The sequence below is a fragment of the Hypoxylon fragiforme genome, assembly GCF_022984875.1.
Source record: "Hypoxylon fragiforme strain CBS 206.31 chromosome Unknown GGS25scaffold_8, whole genome shotgun sequence".
Classification (NCBI taxonomy): Eukaryota; Fungi; Ascomycota; class Sordariomycetes; order Xylariales; family Hypoxylaceae; genus Hypoxylon; species Hypoxylon fragiforme.
The window spans coordinates 1,241,091-1,258,959 of NW_026054763.1; the positions used below are offsets into that span (position 1 = coordinate 1,241,091).

General features: G+C 45.2%; 4 protein-coding genes across 4 annotated transcripts; 2 read left to right on the forward strand and 2 right to left on the reverse strand.

The window, feature by feature from the left end:
- Window positions 1-34: 34 nt before the first annotated feature.
- GGS25DRAFT_410990 (uncharacterized protein) lies at window positions 35-2,256 on the forward strand. Its single transcript, XM_049258495.1, has 2 exons — window positions 35-692; window positions 769-2,256. Exons 1-2 carry the CDS (start codon window positions 248-250, stop codon window positions 2,028-2,030), a joined length of 1,707 nt encoding a protein of 568 aa, XP_049113817.1. The 5' UTR covers window positions 35-247; the 3' UTR covers window positions 2,031-2,256.
- Window positions 2,257-3,171: 915 nt separating this feature from the next.
- On the forward strand, window positions 3,172-3,865 carry GGS25DRAFT_503171 (uncharacterized protein). Its single transcript, XM_049262056.1, has 2 exons — window positions 3,172-3,306; window positions 3,368-3,865. The coding sequence occupies exons 1-2, from the start codon at window positions 3,293-3,295 to the stop codon at window positions 3,588-3,590; spliced, it is 237 nt and encodes a 78-aa protein (XP_049113818.1). The 5' UTR covers window positions 3,172-3,292; the 3' UTR covers window positions 3,591-3,865.
- An 8,146-nt stretch (window positions 3,866-12,011) lies between these two features.
- Window positions 12,012-13,341, reverse strand: GGS25DRAFT_524534 (uncharacterized protein; the record flags this gene model as incomplete). Its single annotated transcript, XM_049264624.1, has 2 exons — window positions 12,012-12,149; window positions 12,238-13,341. 2 exons carry the CDS (start codon window positions 13,339-13,341, stop codon window positions 12,012-12,014), a joined length of 1,242 nt encoding a protein of 413 aa, XP_049113819.1.
- A 946-nt stretch (window positions 13,342-14,287) lies between these two features.
- Window positions 14,288-15,100, reverse strand: GGS25DRAFT_411021 (uncharacterized protein). The gene is made up of 4 exons (XM_049258496.1): window positions 14,859-15,100; window positions 14,684-14,740; window positions 14,424-14,626; window positions 14,288-14,290 (listed from the first exon to the last, which is right to left on the reverse strand). Exons 1-3 carry the CDS (start codon window positions 15,019-15,021, stop codon window positions 14,520-14,522), a joined length of 327 nt encoding a protein of 108 aa, XP_049113820.1. The 5' UTR covers window positions 15,022-15,100; the 3' UTR covers window positions 14,288-14,290; window positions 14,424-14,519.
- Window positions 15,101-17,869: the final 2,769 nt, after the last annotated feature.

Sequence of the window (17,869 nt, forward strand, 5' to 3'; positions counted from 1 at the left end):
GCTCAACGGGCCGTGTTGGTTCGCGGGCCTTTCGGCATTAGGATCCACAATGTCGTGTATACATGACATACCGGAGCTCCCTTCGGAAGAGGTTATATAGGGCCATAGGTGGCATGGAAGTTTGGCAGAAACCACTCTTTTGATCTCTCGGAAGCCACGAAAGCCGTACTTCATTTATTCATTGGCTGTTTTAATTTTGAATAAGCCTCGATAGACAATATCTTCAACTAGCTGGACATCTTCAATAATGGGGTCGTCAAGGATGGGGTCGCCTTCTATCCGATCATACCATTCCCCCAGGTCTGGTAGCCCTAGCCACTCAGATATTAGCATTGACTGCCATATGATCGATACTAGCGCAGACGGATTCCACGAGACTGGACTTTGTGCGGCTCTTCGGTTACTAGTTGAGAAAGAAACCACAAATTTGGAATTCAGCCGTTGTCTCATGGAGAAATGCCCAGTAGCCAATTTCAAGACCGCCAAGGAGATGCTGGCCCATTTCGCAGTTTGCAAATATATTCCCGAGGGAATGTCTAGGTGCCCAGGATGTGTGGTCATCTGGAAATCTCAGACTGTCCATAGGAAAGGAATACTCAAACAACTTTTCGGGGCCCTGGGCCGTACTTACTCGAGCTTCAAACCATCATCCTCCAAGGCGCCACCCAAAAAGGTCTATCACTCTAGCCTAGGTATGTATAGAGCCCGACGTCGAATTACTAGACCCGCCACAATCTTTTGGCAGCTAAGTATCTTACGAGACAATAGAAGGGATCTACAAGCAGTCTTCATCTTTCGAATTTCCGCCTAGTTCACAAGCAAAACTCTCAGATAATGGAATTACTGAATTATCAGCCACGTCCTCTCGCAGCGAGCTATACGATGAGTCTTGTGAACTCACAAACAAGCGAGTTCCGCGAAACGGGTCCTGGGAGCCTTCAATACGTGATGGGCATCGGTTCTTATATACCGAAATCTCATCTACACCACTCACAGAACTTTCAAATGCCACATCACCTACAGAGCTTTCCAGTACCACATCACCTACAGAACTTTCCAGTACCACATCACCTACAGAGCTTTCAAGTGCCACACCACCTGTAGAGCTTTCAAGTGCCACACCACCTGTAGAGCTTTCAAGTGCCACACCACCTGTAAAGATCCTAGACGCCACTACCACAACTAATATTCAGTACGATTACCTGCCTACCATCTATAATCAGGGAATGAAGCATATTTTCCTTGGCGATATCAGCAACGGAGTAGAAAGTTGTCTCAATGAACCTTATCACGTAACACAATCTCAGAGCGGCTTCACTTCACTCACATCCCCGCCTCCACAGCCGGTATTCTATGACGGATCCGAACTTCCGTTGACTAGCAATACAAATGACCTCGAACCCAACATGAACCCCTCGCCATGGATATGCGAGATGGGATATTCTGACCTTGATGAAAGGTTGGGTGTGTTAGGGTTAGAAGGATCTTGGTTCCACACGTCAGTCGATAGCACCTCTTCTATTGATTACTCGTGGCCCTTTTCTCGGCTAGATACTCCATCACCACCACCGCCATCACCATTACCGCCATCACCACTACCGAGCCCCGAGGTTTATATTGATCTCCCAACTATATTTGAAGAAGATATCAACTTCAATGTAGACGTATTCCCTTTTGAGAACCATTTATATTCAGACTTGAGTTTTGCGTCTCCAACTTCTGAACAGTCACCGAACTCAACATTGTCATCCCATATTTGGAAATGCCCGCACAATAACTGTACATTCCAGGCTAGCGGCAAAAGGGGAAAAGCCTATCCAGCCTATCTTCGAAAACATCTAAAAACTCATGAAGATTGCCGATACCCCTGCCCTCAATGTGGCAAATTATTCACACGGCCAGACAATCAAAAGAGTCACGCAAAGAAAGCTCATAAAGGCTCCGGTGAGCCCAACAATTATCGGGGTAGGTCTAAGCTTCCCGGAAATAGAACCCGAGAGAGAGTACAGAGAGCTAAGGTTAAGAAATAAAGTAAATTGGACTATGCGTGTTTCGTCCTCTTGTTATTCGAGCTTTCCTTTAATCCCTTTCATATTATTGTAAATGGTCTAAGGATTTCCTTGATATTCTTTCCTAAAGTTCGCTTAACACAGTAGTTCATGCAAGTAATTTCCTGAGTAGTTTTAGCACATCTACCTTAAAGCAATACTTGTCCCGATTTTCAATACAAACAAAATGTCACAACTTTCCACACAATTTTCTTTTAGTTTCCTGTGACTTGCTTAATCTCGATCAACAGAACCCGAAAGGCCTGAAAGGGTAAATCCGTTGCTTTGAGATGACATGAATAATTCACGTGCAAGGAGTGACTGTCGTTGTTCAAACTAAGCCACTGATTCCGGCTAACTGATTCTCCAGCTGGTCTGGATATAGGAGACGAGGTCGATAGGAGAGGACATCAAATATAACACGATTTTCACCCTTTTTCGTTATCAACAGATATAAAATCCAATGTTGAAACTATTTTCACCCGAGACTTTTGTTGTTTATCTCATCTATGTTTGACTGGTTCGGGTATCATGACTCCCACTAGTAACAACACACCTACTCTCAAATATTCTGTAGCGAGGCCAAGATCACACAGGGAGAAGGAAATGGTAGAAAAACTTGGCTTTCCCATCAAGGCATCCAAAGACCTCGCAATGTGCCCAATAAGCTCTGCCAGAATTTCGCCACGGAGCTTGGTGTCGTGGACAATATATTCATCCTTATCAGTCCCCTTAGAAATTATGTCCTGTCTTGTCCATCTTCCAAGTTTGAGAGGGTCCCTACAGATAGATAATGGCATATGACCATAGTGTAGCACACCCTAACGTACTGTGTGCGGCTCATTTGAAACATAACACATACAAACGACCCCTAACTTATACGTAGGGAAGGGACCAACAATCCTCTAGACGGCAAAGCCGCGAGTGCATTACGAATGAAGGGACTGACAGGTGTGTATTAGGTTCCCTAAAATTTGAATACGAATAACCTCCATGATAAACATAAATTTCCTACGGTACTAGGTACGGAACATGCTAGTTGCCTAATTATCGATCATGAATAGTGTGTTATATAAAGAGTGACTTCTAACCTCAGGTGTCTACCCGAGATCCACGAACGAACAGTCCACGAGTATACCATATTTACAATCCGGCATCGGCTCCTAAGGTTTCTATACAACATCACTCCTCATACCTACGGAGAAACAAGCCTTCTATACCTACATAGGTACTTAGTTGGCATCATGGGTAGACGCAGGTAAGAAGATGAGCTCCTGGTCCTCCAATTCCATAGCATATATGCTCAAAATTGTCATCAGCATCGAATTTCCCCCTAAAACGTCCAAGAAAGCCAAGACGGCCCAACTTCCTATCCCTAATGAATCGACTCAGCCAGGGTCATCACCACTGGTACAATATGTGCTTAACCTCCAGACACACGAACAGGCCGCTATCGGCGAGCCGTATGAGAGACCGTCTACCACAGTCTACTTGCAGAACTGGGACCGGACCTGGGCGGCGGCAAGTGAGCGCAAGGGATGAAGGACTGACCTCAACGGAAATATAAGCGAGGAATCAACCAATCAGCTATTGGGGAGGGAGTAAAGTGAACGATTTTATGAGAGTTTATCATGATTGGAAATAATGGTCTCTATTGAGTATCCAATTCTTTATTTCGGCAGGGACGATAATACGTGGACCGCACCCCCTAATTGATAACTACACTGTTTATTTTTAATCAAATCAAGTACGCTAATCTAATCAATGAGACATGTGATAGAATGTGTCCATTGAGAACATAACCCTAGATAAACACATAGGGAGTCTACATTCTAAGGGAGCTACTGGATAACTTCTCAACTCATTGTGCAGGCTGGCTACCTAATATACCAGAACGAGCCCCAAATAGGGGTAATGAATAGGGGTAATATTCGGGGACCTGAAAATGATAAATGGCTAGGCTTAATTAGGAAAGGGTCATGGTTAATCATGATCCTCTAGCCGTATGAAGACGACACGTGATATGAAAGCAACGACCTCAAGGTGCTGTCACGTGCCATATCCTACGAGGTAGAGGGTGCGATTTAACCATACAACGATAATGCGATGAATTTTCAAGGTAGGTACTTTACGGTTATCTGTATAATCGTTTGGCATATGCCTAAATAGTTGTTACTACGTCTTTTGAGTTGGTTTCATAGATGTTCACGTATCCACTTTCTCACTCGCCCCCCCTGAACATATGCCAGGGAGGTTCACTACTTTATACTGGGACGCATTCGTTGTTATAATTCATTACCTCACATAGCCTACGTGTACTCTAAGTACCTAGCCATAAGGTGATATCGATTGGCTTTCATTCTACACATATAACCTCTAGTTAGGAGGGCCCCGACTCTAATAATAAGTAGACCCCTTTCGGGTTCACGTGGGTTTTCCGGGCGTGGTTCCTACCAAAATATCAAGATCGTGAGCCTTAATAGATCAACGTATATTGAACTACATATTGATATGAAGTACTACTTGGTACGTACTCATGTAAATAGTGACACGAGGTGGAACCTAGAAGATAGAACATCGTTGTTTTGAAAAATAGAGAGTCTTTGATACATGGGTTTGTTGTCTGGCGAAACGTGGGGTTTAGCTTTCGTGTTGAAATAGAGTAAATAGTATATAGTAATAGGAGCACATCGATAAACTTATATCTAATCTCTGTGGATATAAGTTGAATCCATGTTACTAATATGCTCTGCAGTATTTATAGCTGCCCAGGTGCCCGTAGCGTTTGAGTAGTTGAAGCCTTAGGCCCCGAAGATCGCTAGTGACCGGGAATCTACTTCGTTCTACACATACAGCTAAGCTTCAACCCTAGATGACTGTATTAAGAGAAGCCAATACTTGTGGCTATAATAGATTTCACGGGACTAAAGGCAAGGCTTGTTTTCTCATACTAAGTCATTGTTGTTCAAGGTCTTACGAAGTGTTGTTACACCTAAATCGGCTGTACCACATTACCAGTAATCAAGGCCATCGTAGCCTAGGTTACCGACTAACATTTAGCACGGAATGGCCCTAATAACTACTATTCCTTGGAGATTCATAGGTAGGTACCTCCTTATACCACCACAGTCTTATGTGAACTCAAGTACCTGGTATGCATGTGCAATTTGATATTCACAACTACTTTAGTATTGACACCTACGATATACGCGGACATGGATCTTATCCTCGGGCTACCGACCTAGTAGTTTTCTTAAACTATTGGTGTCTGATTTAACAGATCATGAAATGACTTCCAAGCTATTGAAAGGGCCTGCAGTACTAGATAGGTCAATATATTGGACCTTAGACTGCCTACCTACAGGTACACTCGCAAGGCACACCTGTCACTATTTTAAAAGGGGACTATTAGGGCTAGGAGTTCGTTTCAATGAATGCAAGATGCAGTCTACATAGATTTCATACAAGAGGCGCTCTACGGACTCATTTAACCTATGCATCATAGGGCGATGTTCCGTAGCCTCGGCTCCGTGCTCGATCTGTATCACAGGAAGTTTGATATTTGCACCATATTGCCAACATGTACCGACCTAGAGCAGCTCTTCGATAGCTCACGAGCTGCTTACCTTCTTAAGCTAATGAGAATCGTTGTTCGAGTACAGCTAAGAAGAACCACAGAAGAAAATAAATCATGCGATAAAGTCCTCGTAAAAGTTTCGAGTAAAAGTCATTTCGATTCACGAGGTCACGAAGATTACTTAGTTACCTACCTCGTGTGCCTTTTTATTAACCATCAGCTTTGCTGTTCGTATCCATCATACGATACTATTCTTATCTGATGGTACGTGACGAACATCTAGGCATGTCTAGCGAGCACGTTACGGTTATGTAGCTTTTTTGTCCCCCAGATCTCGCTGTCGTGACACGTATTCACGGACTGCATTGCCGAGGCACTATTAGGAAGCTGGGGTGGTACATATTGACAGCAATGGTTCCTGGAAGAAATATCACAACACTCTCTCGGAAGCAACGTCAGACCCTGATCACTAAGTGGGATTGGGGGAGGGAACACGGAGGGCTATATTATGTGCATTCTGGGTCTCAAAGGAGGGAAATTTGACAAGGACCGCCATGTAAGAGGCGTGCTCACACACATCTAGTTGGTAAGTGAAGGCTCAGGGGTAGGGGGGCAACACGTCAGCGCCACTCTATTGTGGACGAACACCGACAGTGTATGAGCACACAAGCACCACTACACACACACACACACACACACACACACACACACACACACACACACACACACACACACACACACACACACACAAAGAAAGAAAAAATCAAAAGAACCCATGGATTTCCCTGGACGACTGGATATAAATGTCCGTGTCGCACACACGCTGACTCGGACGAAGTCACTGCAGAAATATGCCGAGCTGCAGCCAGCCGTCTCCCCTCTCCCTGCTGCTGGCTCTCCCATCTTTTCATCTTCCACTCACTCACCCCACCCCCTCCCACTCTACACACAGAAATGCAGAACGACGCGTTGATAGCCTAACAGAGAAGTGATCAACTAACATGTAGGCATATTTCCAACAACAAAGTAGCCCCCCCCCCTCTCCCCCTTGTGGCATCGAGTCCTTGTGCTTCCCAGTCTTCTTCTGCCGTACCTAGAGTCGCACAGATAAGGCGCAATCACCGGCCGTTTCTTCTCTCTATTCTTTTCTTTTCTTTCTTTCTTCCAAATCCCTTGCATTTGATTGCTTCCTTTCGCTGAAGATACAAATACATATTTGTCTCTCGGTGATATTTCTGTAGACTAGACTAGGTGCTAGGTACTAGGTAGGTCAGGTCTGGCGACGCAACTGCAAGATCCCGCCCCCCCACCATCCACTACCCCTTCCCCCCACACCCCCCTAAGGAGAGAGAGAGAGAGAGAGAGACAACTGATTCTTCTGTGCACCCGACAAAAGTCCTGTGTGGCCCGTCGGCAACTCAGTCAGCCGCCCGCGGACGGGATGGTATAGGGGGTTCGTCTCAGTCTCTTTTTAAAAAGATCCTTACCCTTGAGTCTTTTTTTGAAGGCGGATACATGCATACGGACCAAAGGCATATCATCTGATGAACGTGTTCGATGTTCGATGCGCTGGCGGGCCCCTTTGTGTCCCGCGTACCGTTTGGTGCTACGCGTTGCTTACTTACTTACTTATTACATGCCTAGATCAGATAGATACGCTACTTGCGTACCTACCAAAGTAAACCTCAGGGAGGAAGGTAGGTACCTACGTTAGGATAGGATAGGATACCTAGTAGGTAGAGACAGGTAAGGTTAGTACGAATGACAGCAAGCTCTCAAGATGCCGTAATGCGCACCCGTATAATCATAGCGTACCCGAGAGAGCCGAGAACTGGGGGCGGTCGCCCGACAAAGAGAATGGGACACCCGAGTCTAATTTAACGACACTTGGTAAGAGGGCCCCCGTTTTGGTTGGAGGGTAACCGAGGACAAGAAATTGTATGTAAGGGGGATGAGTAAGATGAATTCTCTCGTCTCGTCTCGTCTCACTCAAAGAACATGTCCTGGCCAGTGAGAATTTTCTCCGCGTTCGAGCCGAGTGTCAAGCGTGTACTGTGTAATAGCACCCGGTATTATTTACATCCATCCTATCCTATCCCATCGCATCACATCACATCCCAATCGATGCCGATAGGTTAGTCGTAGCCTATGGATTTGATTCCCCAATCTCCAATTCCTAGGTCACGAGCAAGCGGTGGACATTTGAGATAGCCCCAGCGCCACAGTTACGATATCGATGGAATCCCGCTATTCGCCGCAGTCGCCGCCTTGGGATCCCCAAACGGGAAAAGCCGCAACTTGGTTGCATACCTATGTACCTACATAGGTAGGATATGTAGGTTTTGATAGCCCATTCATAGCACCTAGCATCGTTGGAAACACGGACAGGGTGTGTGTGTGTGTGTGTGTGTGCTATCGAAAAGAAGAAGCAAGCGGCAGTCTCCCGCAACTATGCCCTACGGGATTGGAAAACGAAAGAAAGAAATATGGAACTTCTGGCGTTTTCAGCCTCTCAGGACCCTGAAAAAAGCCTCCAATGTTTATGCAGCAATGTCTTCGAATCTTCAACCGCACAGGTGGACGGAACTTAGCGGTCCAAGTTTAGATCCCTGCAGCATGGCATGGCATCTAGTCGATAGTGTATGGATGGCACTAGAATATTGGGAATATTTGTTTATTGATCCCCAGGTACCTACTTAATACCAATACCTAACTGGTCTTATAAATGATTCGTATTATGAAACGATTATCAAAATCTCTCCCCTCCAGCCAATCTGATTAATCGTGTTTCCCGAAGCTCGGCCCTAACGGAGATAGGTGATTTGTGACCGGACGAAAACACATCGTAGGGGATAGACGTGGACAAGGGGGGTGAGAGAAGGAAAATAATGGGTATTACACGAGCCTCCTTAGTCGCCGATAATAAAAGCTACATACATGCCCAGAAGGTATGTAGTCGGGGAGATGGGGAATACGTAGACATGTAAGCAAGCAGGACACGAGACAGGTCTGTGTAGAAGCACACAAGACACAGGTATAACGTTGTTTCACAGACTGGATAACCATAGGCCTAGAGTAGATACCGGTAGGTATGCTTACTCAGTATTGGAGACAAGTTAGGTCTGCGTGTGGGTTGCGAGGTGTCTTACAAGAAGGAACATGCATGTAAGTAGTTTACGAGCATTTGTGAAGTTCTAAGAAAGAAGTATGTACTGTACTGTAATTCGTAGTTACCTACATAGTTACATACATCTAGGTAGCTAAGCCCCCCTTGACAGTGAAAGATCCTGTGTAACGAAACTACTCCTGAGAGCATTCTTATACATTCCTAATGGGGGTTGGCGTATGTAGCCGGAATAAGGTACCTTGAAAATGACAAGTTACAAGTTATAAAAAAGACGTAAATAATAAAAAATAAAAAAAGCTGCTTGGCCCTGCATCATTGGACGCGGGAGGAAATGAAGGCCAACTGCTAAGGTCATTTCTAAGGTACTCGCAACCTATCATTAAGACCCAGAACACGGAATTGCCCACCCAATCATGGTTGAAATCTCGAAGAAACCTCGTAGATCCATTTGGAGTTTACTTTTCCCTCAAGCGTCGGACTTGTCCATTGCGTGTTTCACAAATTCCAAGATGAAAGAAGAAAAAAAGGAAATAGATAACTGAGACATAATGAGGGTTAGCTTCATAGGCAGGTTGGTTAAACCCGTAAATAGCAATGGGGCCATAGAATCATACAACTGGAGTAGAGTAACTGTTGTGGATGAAGATAGATCAATACACTCTACGTTAGATAGCCCATAAATATGAGAAGTAAAGAAATAAAGGGTCCCTAGAGGGTTTGATTATGTACAGACCAAAATGCCATGATGCTGTCCCTGTCAGTGAAAATATTGTCATGGGAAAATGTAGTGGTGGCTACATAAGGCGACCAAGAAATACGTTAGAGAAACAGATACAGTAGTAGAAATGTAAGATAAAGTAAATAGGTAGACTACTGGATGCTCCTTGGCCATACACTTAGAGACAATAACTGTCAGCATCTTCAGCCTCACCATGTGGCCGCTGCATCCATCGAACTGTGGGGGTGCGAACTCGGTGCCGATAACTACAACGACGACGACTACGACGACTACGACTACATAAATCTTACTACCCAGCTATTCCAAGCTTCCAAGGCTGCCAAGAATATTTGCCTTACGTGCGTATATTAGGTAGGTACATACCTACCTACCTAGGCATGTATGTATGTAGGTATGTATGGTTATGTGGGTGATCTCAAAAAGCTGGAAGCCGGCTGGGCTGCATATGGTTGTCTTGACTAGTGAAGCAAGTCTGCTGCCTCGAACCTCTCAGAGTCGTTGGATCGGCGGCGCTTCCAGCGTATGTCGATCACGGTGCGAGGGGGCGGAAACTCCGCTGACTGGTTGGCTGGTTGGTTGTCAACTAACCCAGTACATCGTACATACTATGAGCACCTGTAGTGAGCGACCTGGTAGATACATACATTCATACAAAACATGCATATAGGTACGTAGGCAGGTTAGTTGGGTTGGTTAGACGGTGGGCCAACCCGTAGGTAAAGCCCAACATCGAGAAGCAATGCCTGCTAGTCCCGTATATATCGGTAGGTGCATACGCTACAGCGGAGTGTGTAGCGTGGTTGCCACCAGCTGAGATGTAGCGCATTCCTTGGCTTGAGAGGGATCGAGATTCGAGGGGTATTGAAGTCTTTGGGCGAATAGTTCCTGCCTCACCCCAGGTGGCCGCGTAGCTTGGCTATGGATGTTGTATTCACTCGCCTGCTGCTCTCTACAGGCTCGGGATTTGTTCATTGGTTTAGGGTGGATGGTGTGGACATGTCAAAGTTGAGCACATCACTTACACCAATCTTCATCAGTGAAGCAGTAGGATCCATGGGTATACCCTTTCCTACCATCATCCAAGATATCCCCCCTACACTCATATAGGCACTTATGTAGGTAGACAGGTACCCAAGACAGGGTTATTAGGTGCAATGCGTAGAAGGTAAATATCTACCTCATCTAATGGCTACGATGTAGTATACCAGGGGCTATGTACCCAGGAGACAATTAAGTAGCTGCGTACTATAATCGACGAGGGCTATCCTCGCGGCGTTTGACTAGGCATGTACTTAAGCTTAGAAAAGTACCTCATGTTCATCAAGGCTGATCAGGCCAGGAGGAAGTGGCGCGATGGTTGGGTACCTATTTAGTTAGTGTTGCTTTTAATACCCCCCAATATCATATTATAGCGTACCCAGGACCTGAAAATGGGCGTCCCCTTTCCAGAAGACCAAGGGTATGATGTATATACACACCTAAAACTACTAGGCAGATACTTTACATACCTGGTAGATAGGTAGAATAAAACCAATTGTACTTGTACACAGTAGATACACATCTATTACATGTGGCAATCAAGTATCCCGTAGTCGTTCTTGTAGAATCGGGATGCTTCAAGGCCAATATAGCCCTATCAAACTCTGCCACCGCAATTATTATTATTACTTGGAAAGTAGTGATCATAATCTTATCGAGAAAACTGACTTCGAGTCCTATAATTTGGCTAGCTTCGTCCGAGATATTCGAGCTACCTAAGTTATTGCGTTCGTGGGGGTTTTTGTTGTCTATATACAGTTGGGAAGAATGAAAGTGGCCAGAATATCCTGACTAACGCCGAACCCAATACTAAAGGTAGCACGAAGGGCAATAAACCCGATAACCTATTCGAACGAGCCATAATCTATCTTTGTACGGTATCATACAATCCTCCCGCTCTCAAGTGTACATATCCGTGGTCTCGTGAACTCCTAACGCCTACCATGTTCGTGCGTTGTGTGGAGCCAGCTTAGAAAAAGACTTATTCCACAATACATGGCAACAATTCACCATCAAGATGGGGGTATAGTGCCGTGTGCTTGGTGCTTGAATAGGAATCCAATCCTATAGCGAAAACCATTCCCTACCCAAGTAATTTCACCTGCTTCATAAACAATATTTTCAACATCTATCGTGCCCTTCCCCACGTATACACATCCGGAGCACCAAGGAAGGGAGACCCGTTCTAGAAAACCGGTCTAGTGTGGTGCCCCTGTTTGGCCCTCTCAAATCAAAACGCCGTGAATATCCATATTAAATCGTGAGTGTTTGCCGTAGGTTTTTGTATCTCGTAGAGCATTATTCGTGCCCTTGCGCAAAAGCCGAAGCCGTAGACTCCAATCCCTTTTTCCCGGTGTCCTGCCGTTCTCGGTTCGCTATAATACGTAGGGTATTCCTCCGTATGAACACAACATGAAATATAACAGCTTCCTAAGCTATACTCCTATCGATTCTTGTTGTGGCCTGTCTTCAAATTGTTTCTTAGGGCTCTTGCTTAATTTCACGTGAGGAACCTGAGGGTCCGTCCATATCGCGGATCGAATCATCCCGTGGCGATCTGCTATTGTGATCGCTCGGCGAATCTTTTCCATTTCCACAGCCCTTCACCAGTCTATGTCGCTGTTATTGTTGTTCCTTGGTTAGCATTTTTCTTCGAAAGATTCGAGTCATTCGGAGGAAGGGGGACACAGGGGTAGAAGTGGCATACTTTCAAGGCATCTTTTCTGGAAAAACTCTTATCGCAAAATTTACATGGAAATGGTTTGATTGCGAGATGAATTCTCTTGTGTCTCTTCAGGTCGTGGTTCCTGTTAAATGATGTGGGACATAAATCACACCGAAATGGACGATCCGGCAGTGAATTCTGTTGGCCATGCGAGTACATTGTTTGCGGACTGACGAGATGCGGCGATGGATATCCCTGCTGGATCGGGTTCATACCACCCACAATGGTCATCTGGCCACCCGGGTTTGACATATTCGATAGAACGGCACCTGGTCCCAAGGACATCTGGTTGTAGCTTGGGTATGGCCTAGATTGGTAATGCGGGGCTTGCATAGGAGAGTTATGTTGGTGTGGGCTTAGTGTCGTGATACCCCTAGAGTACGATCCTGTTGTCACTGGGGACGTCTGGGGTGGGGAATGATGCATGGGGGGGTACGCTGGGTAAGAAGACTGGTGGGTCGAAGAGCTTTGTGTCGTATAATAGTTGGGACCCGACTGAGCACGCGAGTAACCATCTTGGGATGATGTCGTCGAAGGGGTGGGAGGTTGCGACCCTGGCGTGTGGGAGTTCATAATCGTGCTTTGAAGGGATTGCTGACTAGAAGACTGTGAAAGCAAAGTAGATTGATTTGCACCACCTCCTTGTATAGACTGCGGAAAGGGAGATGATGCACTTTCGTAGGCTGGAGTTGCGAGACCGTCTGCTGTCGCTGGTGATTGCGAGTTTCGATTATAGGCTGGAGGCCCAGTGGGAGTGTAGATCGAGCGGTTGTAGTTGGGCTGCATGAGCCCAGCTTGTGCTCCGTGATTCATCGGACTGTGTGTATAAGTCGAGTTTCCCGGCAGAGACCAGCTAGTCTGGGGATGATAAAGGTGAAGTCCTGCCTGGGAAGTCTGGGAGCTATTGCTGTCGAGCCCCGATGAAAGTGGACTTATGTTGTCGCTGCCACTTACTCCTGTGGTAGAAGTCAGAGATCTGCTGCCTGAAAGTCGTCGATTCATCGAATCATATTGGGAATCAGGCGATGGCATGTCTTGATTGGGTTTGAGCGAGGAAGTATAATCATAAGAACGGGATGAATCCATTTTGGGGGATTGAAAGGTAAAATATGGCATACTAGGGACTTGAATGTCCAATGGTGGTGGGCTTGGATATGGGAGATGAAAGTGAGGAAGTGCGAGAGCTGCTGGTCTGCGTGATGTAAAGCTACTTGCAATCCCTTCCATATCTCTATTCCCAAATCCGAAGCCAACTAGGTCGGAGCTAGGAATACGACTAATCGTCTCTCCTATGAGGTTTAATATCCAGCTGAGCTAACAATACCTATTACAATAATCGTGAAGTAATACGCCCCTACCTAGGGTAGCATACGGGTTGGGTCGGTCCAGTTGAAGAAAAAGTTTATTATAAAGATCTAAGAATCCACTTTCTTAGCATTCGATAGCTGTAGTGATAATACACTAGGTAGTCGTGATCTATATTGATGTAATACGGTTAAGGTAGTCGTCAACTCACTATCACTGCTCCTCTTTCGTTGTGACCAATGGATCTCTATTTGAAAGAAGATATGACTGATGATGGGGTATGGCTCGGGGGAAGCCCCAAACCAAATTGGGTTCGTTAATGTCGTCGAGAGCGTTGGGGGGTGGAAGCGATATCGTAGGGTTGATAGACGGATTGGCTATTTCGGGAAAGAAGAAATATGCTAGGAAGTTCCCTTGATAGGCAAGCTCATACTACCTTGGTAGCTTTAAAGGTTGTTCCAAAGGTGGAGACGTCGATCATAAGAATGGCGGCGGGAGGCGCCTGTCGAATTTATATACTCTGTTGGGCGATTGGTTGGATCCTTGCTAGGGCAGGTAGTCCTGGTTACTTGATAGCTTGGTATCTTGGTGCTATCTTGATAGGTAGCCTCAGGCTGTTAGGTCCATAAGGCGGTAACTGTTGTATCAACTTGTTTTTTTTTTCTCGACAAGCCCAATGAACTCAATCTTGTCTCTTTACCGGTTTATGAAGATCACTCCGATTAGATTTCTCTTATACAAGTTATTACATATACTAAAGATTGGTATGTAGTTATAGGTAGGTGGGTAGGTATGTAGGTGGTAAGATGATCTTGGTAAGATGATCTAGGGGATATGATCAGGGCTAGACCATGTCAACTAACCTCCAGACCACACTAGTTTCCATGGGCTGAAGTGTTGCCGGACGTGCATGTACTAAATGGCAGGTACGTAAGTTAGGTATGTATGTAGTATGCAGGTCAGGAGTGTAAAGTTGTAAAGGGGTGGGAAAGGCCTTGGTGCTGATACATAGTACATAGGTACTCTAAATTCTTAAGCTCTCGGGAAATGGATCTACTAAGAAACTCTGTTTCGATCTTAGATGCTGATAACTATAAATCGTGTTTTGATATATTGACAGTACCTTGAACCTTGATTCCAACATTTGAGCTGTTACAGCTTTGCCGTTTAAATATTGCATCTATCTAATACGTCATGTACATATGTAAATAAGATGTATTCCGGCCGCTGAAGATTCCGCTATTGTTGATGTACATACAAATACTGATCTACGTATAGTAGGTACTATATGTAGGTACCTAGCATGTACGGCTCTGCCTTTGTAGGGTTTCGTCTGTGATGGATGGTGGCTTGCTGGATCTTGGCCTGTACCAACGTAGTGAGAGTGTAGGTACCAGCACACGTGGGTAGAAAGAGCAGTAAGCCTACTGTGGTAAGAACTAGCCGGTGAGCATCGTACATACAATAAGCGCGGAGAGAACGAGCTACATATGCATAGCTCAGTACCGAAATCTCTGGGGGGCCTCCAGCGTCGACCAGGACCTCTTCAAACAAAAGAACATGCCTCCCTAGAAGGACACCCAGGCCTTAGGCGAAGATAATTGGAGGGAAACCGGGTCATTAATTAAGGAGGGAGAGGATATTGGAACAGCCGCAATATTGAGAGGGCAGACAGGGACACACACCCACCCACACGCACTTTTTGCACTTACACTCATACATACACGTGCACCCAAGGGGGGGAAGAGCTATACAGTGTTTAGAAAGCAATGAATAGGAGATATGAAGTCCACATAGAAAATGGTTATGCTGGACTGTGTAAGTATATGGTTGGTGAGGATGTAAGCAGTAGGTATCTACCATGTAGTAGTTATGCCACTAGAACATTGAAGCTACTATGTAAAACCCTGCTTGACTTTGATTTTAGTACCCGCCTCGGCCCCCCAAAAAGCTCCATGCACCCAAGATCCCGGGTTGCTTTTTAGTGCCTAGGCTCATCATTACCACCTATATTACGATTCATTTATTGACCTAACCAGGTACCTAGCCTACTAGGTATGGAAGCAGTAGGTAATTTAGGCCTACAAGGTTGATAGTTATACTAGGTAGTATATACCGAGGCAAACTCGTTGTTAACATCTCATTCATCGAGTCGCTCACCTTCTTGAAGCGCGGTCGAGCTTCGGATGCGGAAGATTTTGTAATTCTTTGTAAATATTTTTTTTTCAATCGTAAGAGTATCATCTATTCGTTTAAACTAAGATTTCATATTAACTACTTATCTCACTGGACAGGATCCGTACGCTTACGAGAAAATGTACTTACTTAGGTAGCTGAATATAATTCGTACGGACCTGAAAAAGCTCAGCTCCCCCTAAGTCAGCCGGTGGTGGGAATGAAAGAATGGAGGATGAATGGATGGATTGGATGGATGGTATGGCATGGGATTTGGGGTCTACCAGGTAGGATGATGAACAGGGGTTCGGCTAGGCCATGCATTTTATCCCCTGTTCGTTCTTCCACTAATGCATCTGACAAGGGTCTGATCGTTCGGCCGTGTGTCTCCGACTGGGGACCTATCAAGATGCGTGGCAGCTTCTTCGCGTGCTTTCCTTCTTTTGTAGTGTACTGGTGTACCTAGCAGAGCCTTGAATATTGTTACCCCCTATGGAGTAAATACTGGGGCCGAGAACAGCTTAACCTACCTAGGATATTGGAAGGGGAACTTATCATCATCATTAGCATCATCAGCTTCATTATTGCTCATCATGATTTGCATCGTAATTTCGCCGATGAAGTGGCAATCTGTATACCTAACAGGTACCTACCTATCTAGGTAAGCCTACTTACGGTAACTTACCATGTTGAAGATGTATTGTACGAACATTGAAGGTAAATTCTGTAGCATTCAGCTTCAAGTTGTTCAGGGTATATAGATCTCTCTAAGTACAATACAATACACATACATGTAGGTGTGTGGCGGTGTGACCTACCTACTAAAGTAGGCAGAAAAGAATTCAAGGTAACTATAACTTAAAGCAATTGTCTGTCATCTTCTATTCGCTTTGCTTTGCATTCATGCGGGAGTATAACAGCAAGTCAATTCTATACAACAATGCAGAAATATTAATGTATAGTATGTAATAGTCATCCCACCATTCCGGGAGCGAATGCGAAGTATCCTTGACCATACCAGAACATCGTCGTGATAAATTGCTCTTCTCTCCTCAGTACCGTAATTCCGTTACGGGTTTATCTCTACTTCGTATCACGAATTCCCTAGCGTCTGTCGCGTGTCGAAGTGGGTGCCTTGAAAACGATGTCTTGATCGGCGTATGAATAAATCCCCATTTACTTCGTACTGTATCAGTAGATTGTTGCGGAAAAGCACAATTCCATAGCTGATGATCCCTTGGCGCAGATGTTAGCTATGGACTTCTTCCGATGTTGGATGTTGTTTTTCTTTTCGCGCAGAGTGCGATTGATGCCTCGGCATCCCTAGCCTAGATTCGTTAGGCCAAGACATAAAAACGGGAGCGCCGAGCTTTTTTTCTATCTTCTGTTCTCTTTACAGTACCGTTACCTATTTTCGTCTTGTTACTGGCATGATCACGAACAAAACCGAATTGTCGAATGATGGAAGGCAGATGACAGGTGACAAGCAATGCATGGAAGATCTACTTTCCCATGCTTTTCTCTCTTTTTTCGCAGCATCGATCGGACAGCTGCAAGTCTACCTGGCAATGCATCGTACTTCGCTGGCGTCACTGCAGAGGTGGACGTGGGTCAAATCATGTCAATGCAAGCCACAGCCTTTACATAGTATGTACCTACTTGTTGATGGTCTCATGAAACCATGAAAGTATACCTTGATAAGCATGTATAAATGCTACCTAGTTTAGGTTTATATGCCTATGCATGCATGTATAGCAAAAATAGTATAGGCATACCCGAAAGAGCCTCATGGGCAACACGTCAACTGCAGCATACGCCTACTAGGTAGGTAGATACTCAGGTAGTGCCTAGCCTAAGTAGGTATGTATTTATATCATCCGTCGACTAAAGAGGTGGCTAGCCGTTCAAGATCGTGGAAACGTGGGATCGTGGGATCGTTGGAAGAAGGCTACCCTCCAGTTATAATGTATTTTGTAGTTATCAAGATACATATGTATGTACCATAGTACATTGAATGTTGCGCCATCCATCGAAGTGATCTGCTGGGTTCGATCGCTTAGTCCCATTGAATACCTACATTGTACATCGTAGATGCTTGCGTATGCCGCTTCTGCAGGGGATCCCTGAGCCCTAA

Bases quoted from the DNA above. Each gene is read 5' to 3' on its own strand.
- GGS25DRAFT_410990 (XM_049258495.1), top strand. From the start codon at position 248: ATGGGGTCGTCAAGGATGGGGTCGCCTTCTATCCGATCATACCATTCC. The intron at 693-768 runs GTATGTATAGAG...ACGAGACAATAG, and splicing joins GGTCTATCACTCTAGCCTAG to AAGGGATCTACAAGCAGTCT.
- GGS25DRAFT_411021 (XM_049258496.1), bottom strand. From the start codon at position 15,021: ATGTACGATGCTCACCGGCTAGTTCTTACCACAGTAGGCTTACTGCTC. The intron at 14,741-14,858 runs GTACCTACATAT...CGTATTAGATAG, and splicing joins GGCAGAGCCGTACATGCTAG to ATGCAATATTTAAACGGCAA. The intron at 14,627-14,683 runs GTACTGTCAATA...AGATCGAAACAG, and splicing joins TGTTGGAATCAAGGTTCAAG to AGTTTCTTAGTAGATCCATT.